Raw genomic sequence first — 13,490 nt, 5'->3', positions numbered from 1 at the left:
TCATTCCTCAGGAACGTCCAAGGTCTGTGGCTCTTGTGAAGTCTTTGGGAGCCTGAGACCCATAGAAAGGATTGTGAGCTTTAGCTTTCTCCAGTGACTCTCAGTCATTGCTCAGAAGTGCCTTGCTAGCTTTTCAGGGATTCCACCATGGAGCTGCCACTGAGATTTATTGTTGTTGTCATTACTAATCATCTTGATGCTAATTATCAGGAACGTGTGATAGTGGTATAAGCATGGCAGTGGCAGAGGTAATTAAACGTTCTTTTGTTCTGAAGTTGGAAGCAGGCTGCAGGCTTCCTGTCTGCCAAAGTCCCTCTGTTAATTTTATGCTGAGTGCATCAGCTTTGCAGAGCCATGTAACGAGGAGAAGTTTTCTGCACGCTCTGACTCCTGCCTCCTCTGTTCAGCATCTCTGGAGGGTCGCCTTTCAGCCTTCACATTTCCAGCTAGGCCTCAGAAGAGAAACTGGCTCTGGAAAGTAGGTGCTCAGAAAAGGTCTGTAAAAAAAAATTACAGATTCGTTTGAATAGCCTCTCTTGCCTTTTTTTTTTTTTTCTTTTTCTTTTTTCCTCCAAACCTCTTTAAAAGTATGCTTGACTCCTAAAAGAGATATTATAATTGGCTTCACTGGCCAGAGAATACTTGCACAACAGAGCACACTTTGGTATAAGTACTTTGATGAGAGCAAGACAGAGCTGTGTCCTATTAGTTGCCCACTCATTTTTCAAACTGTAATGGTCCTTTTCTGTTTGTGAGCACATGTGTACACAGGCAATTAGAGCAAAATCAATCTGGGAAAGAGAAGTACAAAATATTTTTTAACCAGTAAGAAACAATATTTTCCCAGTTGTTTCCCAATGGTTTTGTTAGTAGCTGACATAAATATTCCACCTCTCGCTGGGGATGAAGCAGAGTCATGTAGTGATGCAGGATGTCTGTGCTAACCCTGCTTTGTGTGCTGCAACAGTTGAAGGAGATAAGAAAATACAGTAGAGCAAGGATAATCTTTCAGCTAGGACAGGTGAAAGCTGATTTGGGCAACTAGATTCCTTCCTTACTTCTACTACCAAGTTCTTGGACAGTGTTGCTCGATTCATTTAGCCCCAGCTTTTCATACATGTTTACTAGTTTCCCAATTTCTCTTTAGCTACTTGAACTGCTGGGACATGACAGGATGAAATGCTGAGTTCTTCCCAGTGCCTCATACATGAGTACGGGCTGCACTTTGAATAAATGAAATGAAATTGGAGGCAGGCCCAAGCTATCCAAGATTGGGTTCCCAATTTTTTATTTTAGTCGTTCTGGGGGTTAGTTTCCCGTTTTCAAAATGGGGCTAGGGACAGTATCTCAGTTTCACCTTGAAAACAATATGGAAAATGTCCATGAATGTCTGAGATACTGCAGTGATGAACACTGGAAAAGCCCACGAAAATGTGCATGATTCTATCATGAAAGCAAGGCTCAAAAAAGGTGAGGTGAGTGAGGCATGTAACTTGCTCACTAAGTCAGAATTGTCCCTTCTGTGTTTCAGGGAGGTAGAGGTCTCAGTGGAAGAATACTCTCTGTTCAGATAACTAAAATAATGCATGTGCTCAAGAAAGATGATAAATGTTTGTACAAGCAGCCTTAAATGCTGGAATTTCCTGACTTCCGAGAGGATTTGTGTATTTAGCAATGTGTTCTTAATGTACCACGTCCAAAAATACTGTGAGGTTCACCTGAGTAAAAATAATAATTAAAAACAGTAAGCTCAGTTTGTGACAAAGCTTGTGAGGTCGCTCTAATGAGAGAGGACTGAAAAAGAGTAGAGAATAGAAGGGCTGGGAAGCCGCAAGCAATCAGCTCCTGGCATTCCTTTAGCTCTGTCTGCACCAGACTTCAACCACTGAGACATAATTATGCTGCCAGAACTGTGCTATTACTGGTGTTTATTTGGCTTCTAGGGGATAGTTGGGCTATGCAACATCAGTAATTCCTAATCTAGCTTTGGCCAGTTTGTATACCTGTACGTTAATCCTGCTAAGATTCACATGTGTGCTAATTTACATGATTTTGGCTACTTGCAGGTGTAAAATGATGATGGCACAAGTCTAAGTAGTACCAATTGACATTTCTCAAGTAGCAATAGTATAACTACTACTAACAGCAGTGTTGTATACTGGTATTTCATAGTAATTTGTGACATGTTTTGTGTTTCTTCAATTTCTAACTAATATTTTAGTATTTAATGTTCTTACTCTTTTGGGGCAAGAAGTTCAGGTCTCAGACCTTTCCATATTAAGGTTAAGATGACGTTGAATACTAAATATAGAATTATTATATGTGGTCAGAAGGGATAATGAGTTTTTTGACAGGGAAGTAGCCTTTTCTCTACCTTTCTTAAGGTCCTGGAAAAAAACAAGCTTCATTAACTAGTATGGCAGTTTCACCAATAAAAGCCTCTTGCATAAGTTTGTACTGAGATTTCCATATAGTTTTTTAATAGCTTTACTTGAAACGTATTCATGTTGTCTGAGTACTGTCCGTGGCCACTGAGTTAGCATACGCGGACCATAGTAAAACATGCAATGTCACCTATTTCTTGTAAGGTCTGTGCCTCAGAAGAAGGACAGTCCCTTCAAACTGTAATCAATGATCTTTTGTGTGAGCTGGTGTGATACGACCTCTGTATGTCTTTCTAGGAATCTGACTTGACATTTCGGTTGGCTAGCGGCCTCGTTATTTGGCAGCCTATGTGGGAACACAGGCAGCCTGAAGTTTCTGCCTTCAACGCCCTGGTTAAACCAATCAGGAACATCATTACAGGTCTGTGACTGCTGTGGTATTAATGCAGCTCTTGAGAACTGGGTTCTCTCTCCCTTGATTGGCTGATATTGCTGTATGTTCTGTAGCCATTGTATGTGAGGACTATGCTAATATTGCAGGAACTAGTTAAACCTTCAGACAGCAGTTTAAGACTGTTTCCCCTCAGAGTCAATCAACATTTGCATAATATTTAAATAGGAGATGAGAGAGAAATCCTTTGTTCTTTAGTAGAGTTGTTATTTCCTGTTGGCCTTGTGTCTCTGTTCACCATCTGTTCCTTAGTTGCTAAGAAAGGTAGAAGCCGTATCTAGCACCAGTCTAACGCCGGTGGGGAAGGCTTACCTAAACTGGCAATGGACCTATTAACAGTAAAGATAGTAAACAGTCAACAATATAGGTTCTTTTCCTACCTAAATCTGCGTTTCACCATGTTGTGAAATTAAACAAAGTAGTTTCAGAAGGCTCTGAGGCTGCTGACTTAGGTTATGAATTTGCTTTTGCATACTGGAAGGGGTTGCTCTTCATTGTACCTCAGCCATAGCAAGATTGGAGTTGGGTCCTTAGGCTTCCCAAGCCTTTGTGTCCTGTCTAGTTCTCCCATAAAATCTTTTGTGCTGTCACATTATTAGAAAATAATTTTACATAATTCCTACAAGTTAGTGAATTGTAAGTGTACTGGGTATATCACTGTGGCGTTGCTCATTCTCGGAAGCACTGATCAGTAATTCTCACTAGTTAGCTAAATCAGATTTTTCAAATGTGACAAGTTATTTTGGATGCCTTCATTTATTCTGAAGGATTTGCATGTCTTTGGGACAGTCCAGAATTAGAAAGACTCAAGTCTTTCAACTGATCTGAAATCATCATCTTTAACGTCTAGGTCTACCTTCCTCTACCTTCACCCTGGGCTTCACCTTCTGGAAATACAAAATAGAACTTCAGCGCTGGAACTAACAAAAGCAATTAGTCCTAAGTTTTCTTGAACCATTAGAATTTTTTCCATAGATCTGGGATGTGATCAGAAAATCTTTAAAGTATAACTTCAGGAGTAAAGTCCGAAATTGAAAATACTCTGTTATGTTTTTAAAAACATTTTCAGCAGAACTGAAACAGAACTTGGAATGATGTTCTTTATGCCATAAGGGATCCTGATATCTTAGCATTGTTGTCTCAGTCTCGGACAAAAAAGGTTAACTTAAATTTTCCTTAAAACCAGAAATGCAAAAAAATTATGCTTCAGAAGCTTTACAATGTTTTATTTGGAGAGAGTTTGATGATAAGTTGCATCTGAATACCTTTCTATGTGACAGGCTTTCAGGAACTAATCTCTGCAATGCCCTTGTTTTCTATAGTATAGCTGATCAGAATTTCTGTATGACATTCATGTACTTCCCATTAATCTGGAATTGTTCAAATTGGAAATCACAATACATTCTGTGAGATGTAGGCTAGAAAAGCAGATGAATGTATATGAAAATAGGAGGAGGAAGATCCCCAAAAGACAAGGCACTGTTATACACTAGGAAGACATGACTTAATGTCAAATGGACTTAGCATAAAATTTAAATTCAAATTTTATTTTTAAAGGAACAAAGACTTTCTGTAAACGATGTTGTTGATAACACAAGGAAAAGAATTGTGGAAAAAATTGAAAAATCCTTTATTTTTTTTTTTAATGGTTGCAGCTAATGCTTAAGAAGTCTACAACACAGAGATGCGGTTTTGCTTTGCTTTGTTTTTCTTAGTGGGCAAATAGTTTATCCTTTCAGTTGGTATAGTTTAAATATTAGAGGTGTTTCCTGAAATAGCCTCCTCCTTGTTTTCTTTTCTCAGCTAAGAGAAGTTCTCCTACCAACAATCAGAGTGTGACTTGTGAATCCCCGAATCTGGACATTGGACATATGGAGGTAAATTCAATGCTAAGGTTAAATGAGCTAACATAGAAAGCTATGGGGCAGGGCAGGGGAATACAAAAATAAAATTGATGGAGGAAAGGAGGCAGGAGTCTTTCTCGTGCAAATGTTGAAACAGCCTTTGCGGTTATTGCCCTAAATTATTCCATGTTCAGAAATTACAGTTGCTTCTATGGCCCACCTTCCTACTTGCTGTTTCTCACAGTTCTCCAGAAGGCTCCCAACACTATCTGCAGAGGAACCAAAGGGTACTGAGTGTAGTTGTCATGATCTCCTTGGGCATATCCTAACTTAAGGGATCGATGTCTTGTCTTACTTATTTTCTTGGGTAAGAGCCATGTCTTACCCTGTGCCTGTACAGTGCCTAGCGCTTTGAAGTCCCAGACTTGATCAGATTCTCATGGTGTTATAGTGTAAGTAATAGTCATGTCTAGACACAAACTGTGGTAAGAAAACTAATATGGAAGCGACTATGATGTTTATATACCAATTTCCTTTTATTAAAACTATCCAAAGGGACTGCAAGTGGTCTGCGAGACAAGCCAGCCAGATTCTGTACCTCCAAAGGCTACTGTTTCAGCATGTCATCGTGGAAATTCCTTGGATGGAAGTGTATCCTCCCAAACCTCTCAGGAGAGAGGTGCCCCACATCCCAGGTACAAACCCCTTCAGCAGAAAGTTAGGCTTGTGTAACCCAATAGTGGAGGTCGCAGAAGTCCAAATCTTCAATCTCCTGTTGTCTCTGCACCTCAAAGGTGGTGGATCCGTAGCTCAAGCTCTTAATTTAACAAATATCCGTTCTAACACCTGGCTGATGAACAAGATGGTGACATCTGATATTCAATGCCACTTTCATTGGAGGAATCTCCAGCTGGACTGTTGTGACAGTTTCTTTGGTCTTTTTAATATGTTGTTTTCTCATAGTTAAGCAGACTAAAAACCTGCAGGGTCAGCCGTCCCTAGCTGGATTCAGCTTCGGGTGGCTAGTATCTTTTCTGGCTTGCTTCTTCTTTCCCTTTAGCAAAGGATTTTTGTAAGCTGCTCTCCATTGCTGCCTTAATGCCTTCTCAGTATCCTGCTATTTAGTCAGCTTTCTGTACACTCATAACTAAAATAAACAGACTAACAAAAAAGCCTAGCTGCACAAATATCTTCCCAGTTTGCCTTACAGAGCTCAGGACAAGATTTTCCAGCATGACACTGATAAATTAACTTCTTTAATCTAGATTTGGGCAGGTAAAGATAGAGCCAGATCTTCAGTAGTGCTGTGGACACTCACTAGTGTCATGAAGTAAATAAAGCTGATGGCTGCTTAACGCTTTCAGGGGGTGGAAAGAGAGGAATGCCTGGCTATATTTTTAGGTCTCTATGGATTTAGGAGTCTCCCTTAAACTCCTCTTGAAAATTTTGGTTCTGGTGCTTATCTCCTTCGGGAAATGTCATATCCAAAACACTTCAACGTTTTAAGAAGTTGCTTCATTACAGAAACAGAAGAAATGTGGGATGGAGTGGGATTCTGACTATAATCTAGCAACGGCTCTAACTGATTACTCAGAAGAGGTTTGATGAACCATTTCACTGGTGGAAAGGGCAAAGCTATTCTCTATGCTCTGAGCCTGTTAGGAGGCTTCCCTTGGGATTTTGCATCAGGCTTGCTGCCAGTTCCGGGTCTCTGTTAGTTTGTATTAAGGCGAGCCAGTGAAACTGAAGTTGGGCTGCTGGTTCACAGAATTGCCTTTCTGTGTGTAAACACTACCGCTCAGAGTGCGCACAGGCATAAAAGAAAAATAAGCAGCCTTTTAAGAAGACAGAATCAGGTGATCAGTTTGTCAGGCTCGATCTGGTGGTTGCTATGGAGATGAAGCTTCAGACAGGCGTTGAGGAGTGCGTCATTATGTCTCCTCATTTGCAGGACTCGTTGATCAGTTAAAACTGTACAGGGAGCTTTGGTTGCCAAGCAACAGGCAACCGGGGAACAAATGTTTACTCCAGGTACCAACAGCCGCAGTGTTCCTTTGTCCTTGGGCCCGGGGCTGAAGGAAGGCTGCCGTCCGCTCTCTCCGCCGTCACAGGCAACCAAGAGCTGCCTGAACGAACACTAGCTTTCATTCTAAATGAAGCGCAGATTTTAATTGGTAGTATCTCTGCCGTTTCTTAAGCAAACGGCTCATTCCTCTGATCCTGGGGTCCCTGCTCCTCTCAGTGAAATTCTCCCTTTACAGATGGTGCAGTGTAACGTTGTGGAGCAATTAAATCCACAGCCCTTTATTCAGCTGCTGCCTGGAACGCTCTGCTTTGGAAATAGACTTCAGTGACAAATATTTCCTAAGGAGAACATGCCTTGCTGTGGGCTGTGTTGTGCCTCGAGTATGCTTATGCCCCCTACAGGGGAGCATGAAATACTGTTTGTACACAGACACTGATCTGGCCCGTGCAGTGTGATCAGGGAGCTATGCGTCATCCTTTACATTTGCTTTTGAGGTAATGAGCTTTATTTCCATTGTTGGGATACCTCTGAGTATCCCAGCTATGCTTATGTTTTTGTACAGGCCGCTTTTGTTTGACACAGTGTTGACTGTGATGAAAACAGCTTTGCCATCAGTCTTATGGGAGAAAAATTGATGGCGTATTTCTGTTTATCATTATTTTCTCCTTCCTGATTCAGATGTTAGGGCTTTTTTTAACAGCTCATCTTAAAGTCATCAAACTTGTAACGTTTTTACCTTGAATACAGCACTAGGGGAAAAGCATCCAAGCTATAGATTGAATGTAGCGACATATGCTGACACAGACGGGCTGGTCTGCAGTCTCCAAGTGCCTTCAACATTGGCCTGTGGGGCTGGCAGCAAACGAGCTCCTGCAGTTTTGAGTTCTAAATGCACATATTCTTCCAAGACCAGCCTTCCCACCGGCCCCTGTTTGCAAGTGTGTAACACGGAGAGACTCATGTGATCCCAAGTGGTGTCAACATTCACTGCACACTTCTTTCTCCTTTGCCAGTCCTGTACCTGCATTGGATGTGCAGGGTAGCTTTGTAGCACTGGGCAGCAATCCAGCAAAGCACTTAAGCATGCACTTAACTTTAAGCATTTAGAGGAGTTCCACTGAAGTCAGTATTGCTGCTTGTTGTCTAATAGTCTGCTGGATTATGGCCTTGGACTCCTCTGTTCTGAATGTGGTACCCAGCTGTAGATGGGGGTGCCCTGCCAATGTCATTTGCATGTTTTTCAGCAGAGCTAGTAAAAAATAAATGTTTTTTTTAAAAAAGAAATATTTGGTGTTCTTATGATGTCTCCCAAATGCCTGAGATTACAATTCATGGAATTGCTATTGATTTTGATAGAGTCTTAAAAATTGCAGAAGTACCCGGTTCACAGGAGCATATTTCTAAGATACTGACTGGAGATATTTAGTTTAAAAAAAAAAAAAAAAAAAGACAGGTCTTCAGTGTTCCTTGTCCCCCAGCATTTCACACCACCTTTTGTCATGCCATTCTCGTTCCTCTGGGTCCCTTTCACTCCTCCTCTTCTGACAGATCGTCTCCTAATAGCTAGGTACAAAGGGCCAGTTGTATTCTGTTAGGAGAGAAATGGGGAAGATGCCCTCCAAAGATTTAGGACAGGGATAGTTAATTCCTTTCAGAGCTTCTGTTTTCAGAGATTCAGAGATTTTGTGGTCTACAAAATCAAATACGAATATTGTATCAGTTAAAGTCAAGTCATCTTTTTAAGCTTATCTTTGCAGTCCTGTAAGTATACAATCAATGCAGCATATAAATGACACCAGGGATTCTGCTGTAAGCACCTGGCTCCAGGAAACACCTGGCTCTTATCTTCAGTGCTGCAGTGCTTACACCTTAACATAGGCCTGCAAAGAACCTGTTCACAGAAAAGCAGGATATTGTCAACAGTTACTGTTGAGTCGCAGGCAAAAGGATTCCTTGGAGACCAAGCTAGAAATTGCAGATTCTCTGTATATAGAATGGTGTGGATTTAGACTTTTGTTCAAGGGGAGAGAAGATTAGAAGTAGTATAATTTAATACTTGATAGTTTCTGTGTAGGGATGGTAGTAATTTTTGGTTAAAAAAAATGGGCATGCTATTGCAATAAGACTGACTGTGAAGAAAGATATGATCCCTTGGAAAGATCCTTGGTCTGTGGAATCTCTGGAGTCTCATTTTTTCAGGCTTAGTACAGACATCTTGCTTTTGCATGCACTGAGTTCAAGCCTGCAGACTAAAATACCACGGAAATTCCATACTAGAAACTATCAGGAAATGACACCACCTAAAAGGTCAGGAGAATTATAGTGAACGCTAACACGTTGTCCCGTTCTCTGGCACACCTTGGCAAAGAAAAGTTCCGTAACAGTAGCTTTTACTTGCATAAGAGTCAGTTTAATTGGATGAAATGATTAATTAATTAGCTGTCCTGCCTGCTTGGTGTGTGCAAGTGTAAATATTTCCTTATCAGATATTACTAGCATCTGAACAGCAGATGACAGAGTTGTGTGTTTCCAGCTAGACAAAGTATTCACTTAACCCAGGTGCTCGAGGGTTATCTTCGGACCACCGTTTAAGAAAGCAACCCTATCCAAGAAAATGCTTAACAGTGTTTTTGCCTGAGTTCTCTACGGACCCAAAAGCTAAGTGTCCACTTGCATGCCTTTAGTCATGCTTTCCTCCATCAGGGCCTTAGTCCCAAAGGGTCAGTTTCAGTGTCCCTGTAAGCTCAAGCAGGCACAGCTGTGTGAACATCCTGATGATTTCTGCAGATGGCAGGGGAGCAGGACAGCTTTTGATGAGTGACCAGATTCTAGGACTTAGTGGAGCTCTTGGGTCTTCTGGGCTGGACAAACGTGTGTGCCACGACAGAACTGTGGTGTCAAGAGTGACCCCTTTAGAACAGTAGGATGTACAAATGCGATGCATCCTCCTTGAGCAGTTCTTTATTCACAGAGCTGTGTATCTAGGAAGGGCTTTAGGGCCCTGAAGATTCACTGTTCACACTTCTACTATTTCTTTTGAAACAGGGTGTCTGTGGTTATCCCACCATGCCAGAAGTCTCGCTATGCCACGTACTTTGATGTGGCAGTGCTGCGCTGCCTGCTGCAGCCGCATTGGTCTGAGGAGGGCACACAGTGGTCACTAATGTACTACCTGCAGAGGCTGAGGCATATGCTACAGGAAAAGCCGGAGAAACCACCTGAGCCAGAGATCACTCCCTTGCCAAGACCTCGCAGCAGCTCCATGGTGGCTGCCGCACCCTCTCTGGTGAATACCCACAAAACTCAGGTAAGCAGCTGCCCTCAGTAAGAGAAGAGCAACTGTTGTGTTGATGCTGGGAAGTTGTGGTTGGATGACTAGCGAAAAGCACAGCTCTGGTATTGGTTTAGTTGCCTACAGGTCAGATGTATGCATTGGTTCAGAAAAAGACCCTTATAATAATGAGGGTTTGGAGGCAGAATCTAGCTCAGTCGGAACTGGTGATTGCTGGAAGCTTGTGGGTTGGTTTGAGAGAATTGATCTAGGGTGAAATGTGATTAAAAAATCTGTCACGTGGGATTGTCCTAATGCGGTTGTCAGAAGAAATCATATTGCCTTTGCATTGCAGCATAATGCTCAGGACTCCCCAAGCTCTCTTAGTCATAACCCCCCCCCAGTGGAGAGAAAGGGAATTGTTGCTTGGTACAGCACTAGGCATTCCACGTGACCAATTTTGTTAAAATATTGGAGCAGATTTTGCAAGCAGTTACAGTGAGCAAAAGCTCTCCAGGTTGTAACCTCTTTTTTATTCTTATTGCGTAATTTATACCTTTATATTTGCCAGCAAAATCCCAGTGGACAAACTGTCCTGATAGGTGTCAAAACTTATTCCCCATTTTGCTGGAAAAGGGGGCTATCCTGGGGAGTGTCCTGAGCTTGATACACTACAGGGCTTTGTGTTAGAGCATAATTCTGTTGTTGTTGTTGTTATTTTTATTTTGGATAGCTCACTTTTGATCTAGGGATAAAAAGAGGCTGCTGCTGCAGCTCCAGTGAATCTCCTCATTGATTTGTGCTACTTTTAGGTTGTGAACTCTTTTCCTGTCATGGATTTTTAACAGCAAATTTGGACGTACTAAGTTGGAAGAACTGCCTTACAAAATTTAATACAGGATTCTATCTGCCCCACCTGCTCTTTTCAGTTAATGTTGCTGTCAAATATGGTTTTTTAGTCAGAATTCTCAACGTTTTTGGCATTTTTTTTCTTTAAAATCCTTGCTTTCCGTATTGTAGAGATCTGGCAGTTTTTGAGCTGTACTTTTATAAGGGGGAGAGGTGGAATATTTTTTTTTCCTATACAGCCCAGATGCTCATAAACCAGAAAACAAATAGAAATAACATGAATTTTGTTGGTATTGTTATTGTAAATCTCAGGATTTTATAATCGTTCACATGATTTTTATGAGGGCTAGTGGTTACTCATGGTCTTAAGGGCTCAGAAGTGGCGGTACTGTTTAAACTGTACTATATTTTAGTGTCATTTCTATAAATTGTTGCCTGTTTCATCCCTGTAAAAGCTTGACGTAGCTCTGTAAAGGCCAGGTGATACAAATTACTATACAATCTTAATCTACCTTTGCATGGGGATTTTGTAGGATTGCTGTGCATGTACAGAAAATCCTCTGTAATGTTATCTCCTAGAGGGAATGTCAGTTACTGGAACAGTACATTAGAGAATATTGCTGTAAATGTAGTTCACTGTTTCCATGCATGTACTGTCACTTTGCCTTTGCTTTGACCAACTGAGTTATTTTGCACGCATTGTTGCTACTAGTGGAGCAGGGCCTGCAGTCAGTGATTCTCAGCGCAGCAGCAGCGTGAATGGAAATGTCCTCAGTGGGCACTGTTTGCTCTAGCATTGTGCTGGTGGTTCTCCGTATAGTGAGAGACTTTTCTCCTTTCACACACTTGGCTATTCCTTGCTTTTCCAGGCTTTTTTTTTTCTCTTGCTCTCCACTAACATTTTTCTGTTAAATCCATTTGGCAATTCCACTGGGTGCTTTTTGGCTGTTAATGTGAGGAGTCTGTCCAGGGCATTCTTCCCTTCAGGGCTAGGTTTGATTGCTTTTGGTAACCTCTGTGTCAGTCTTGGGTATTTTTACTGTACTTCATCAAATTGGAATTCTGTTTAAAAAGGTTTCCAATTTCCTAAGCAGAACAGCTGTGATGGAGGAGGTGAAAGCGTCTTCCGTGCAGGAGAAGTTTCAGCTCATTTCTTCCTTCTTTACAACACCAAGGACTGAGCTCTGTACAGCACACAGAGACATTTAGGCCCTGTTTCATCCCAGCCAATTGAAGGCGCTTAACTGAGGTTCTTAAATTAGGACTTTCCTCACTGAAGGATCTCTGCCAGTCAGAGGAGAGAGTACCACCTCCAGAAGGCAAGGCAATGTTTATAAGATTTGTCATTTCTTTATATCAACTCACGGGGTTTTATGTTGACTTTACCAACTCACCAGTAAGAGACAAGGGATATGCTGAAAACCTGCATCTTCAGTCTAGATCTTAAATTCCTAGTCGGATGTCATCGTTTTTGTTCACAGATTGATGCAAGTAGAATTAATGCTTTTCCAGTAGGAAATTAAGTTCTCCAAAAATATTGACACTCACGATTCAATGGGATAGTTTTAAAGTGGCAGCCAGAAACTGATTAAAGACAAAAATAACTGCATGCAGATCAGATCAGGGACAGAGTAGTAGAATTTCTGATAAACTGCAGAGCAGCAGGCAGAATGTGGATTTATCAAGTCAGCTCCCAGCATCTCCCTAAGCCTCAGCAGAAGTCTCACGCTTCTTGTTGGTGTCTGTGTGCTTGAAATCACATTTCAAATATACTCTTGGGGTAAACAACTTCAGATCAAATGTTAGGAGAACTCAAGAAATATTTTTCATTCATTGCCTAGTAAATTGAAGAGCAGAGTAGGAAAAGATTCAATGCAGCATGCCAACGATCCTTGTTGCAAAGGAAAAGGGGTACTGGATGAAGTGTGAGTAAGATCAGTGCTACCTTCCTATAGAAAGTGACTTTAGTCTGAACATATTTCAGACCTGGCAACATAGGATAAGGAAAACCTGCATTGCACCTGTATGCAGTGAATTCAGCACAAGGACGGGTCTAGGAAATGAAACCTTTGGAGGCTCACAAACCTCTACAGTCTTGCAATAACATTGCAGGAGCAAAGAGCCAAAGCTTAAATTAAACATAAGACCAATGCAGCTGTAACGACTGGTCGCAATACTAGTATAAAGCCAGGAGTCTCAAGTGTAATACTTTGAGAGTTGAGTGAAGTAAGGAATGAGTATCTACAGTCGTGGAAAAGCAAGGCAATAGAAAACAGAAATAAAAAGATCTACAGTAGCAACCCCCAAACTGTTTTACTTTCATATCCATCTTATGCATATCATAAATGCCACATAGTCTACTGCGCAGAACTGGTAGTCACATTTTTAATCAGTCTTGAACATGAGTATTAGCTTAATTCATTAAAATGGGTCTTATACCACACTATAGAAGAAAGCTGGCTCTGTAATTCACTTTTAAGGTATTGTTTGCTTTGATACCTACGCTAAGAAGTTCTCAGAGCTGGGACTATGTCTTTGTGTGCTTGTACAGCATGTGTCACAGTAGACCCTAGTCCTCACTCTGTCCTTTTGGTGACCATTAGTCACTTACTAAACACACTGCTTTAGTAACTAACAGGCAAAGGTATTGAATCTGAATTACATT

General features: G+C 41.3%; 1 protein-coding gene across 14 annotated transcripts in view; it reads left to right on the top strand.

Annotated features, from left to right (window-relative positions):
• Positions 1-13,490, top strand: part of UNC80 (unc-80 homolog, NALCN channel complex subunit) — a 142,345-nt gene that overhangs the window by 10,963 nt on the left and 117,892 nt on the right. For all 14 annotated transcript variants that reach the window (XR_011141803.1, XM_009688661.2, XM_068947936.1 and 11 more), the window contains exons 5-8: positions 2,682-2,805; positions 4,639-4,712; positions 5,235-5,374; positions 9,751-10,012. Coding sequence is in view for 13 of the 14 variants with exons in the window: in XM_009688661.2 (XP_009686956.2) it covers positions 2,682-2,805; positions 4,639-4,712; positions 5,235-5,374; positions 9,751-10,012 (600 nt within the window). In the remaining variant the exon portion in view is untranslated. The remainder of the gene's footprint in view (positions 1-2,681; positions 2,806-4,638; positions 4,713-5,234; positions 5,375-9,750; positions 10,013-13,490) is intronic.

This window comes from Struthio camelus, chromosome 6, assembly GCF_040807025.1.
Source record: "Struthio camelus isolate bStrCam1 chromosome 6, bStrCam1.hap1, whole genome shotgun sequence".
In the NCBI taxonomy this organism is placed as follows: domain Eukaryota; kingdom Metazoa; phylum Chordata; class Aves; order Struthioniformes; family Struthionidae; genus Struthio; species Struthio camelus.
Note: the sequence above shows the minus strand (reverse complement) of the source record. Positions and strands in the feature narration are given on the sequence as shown.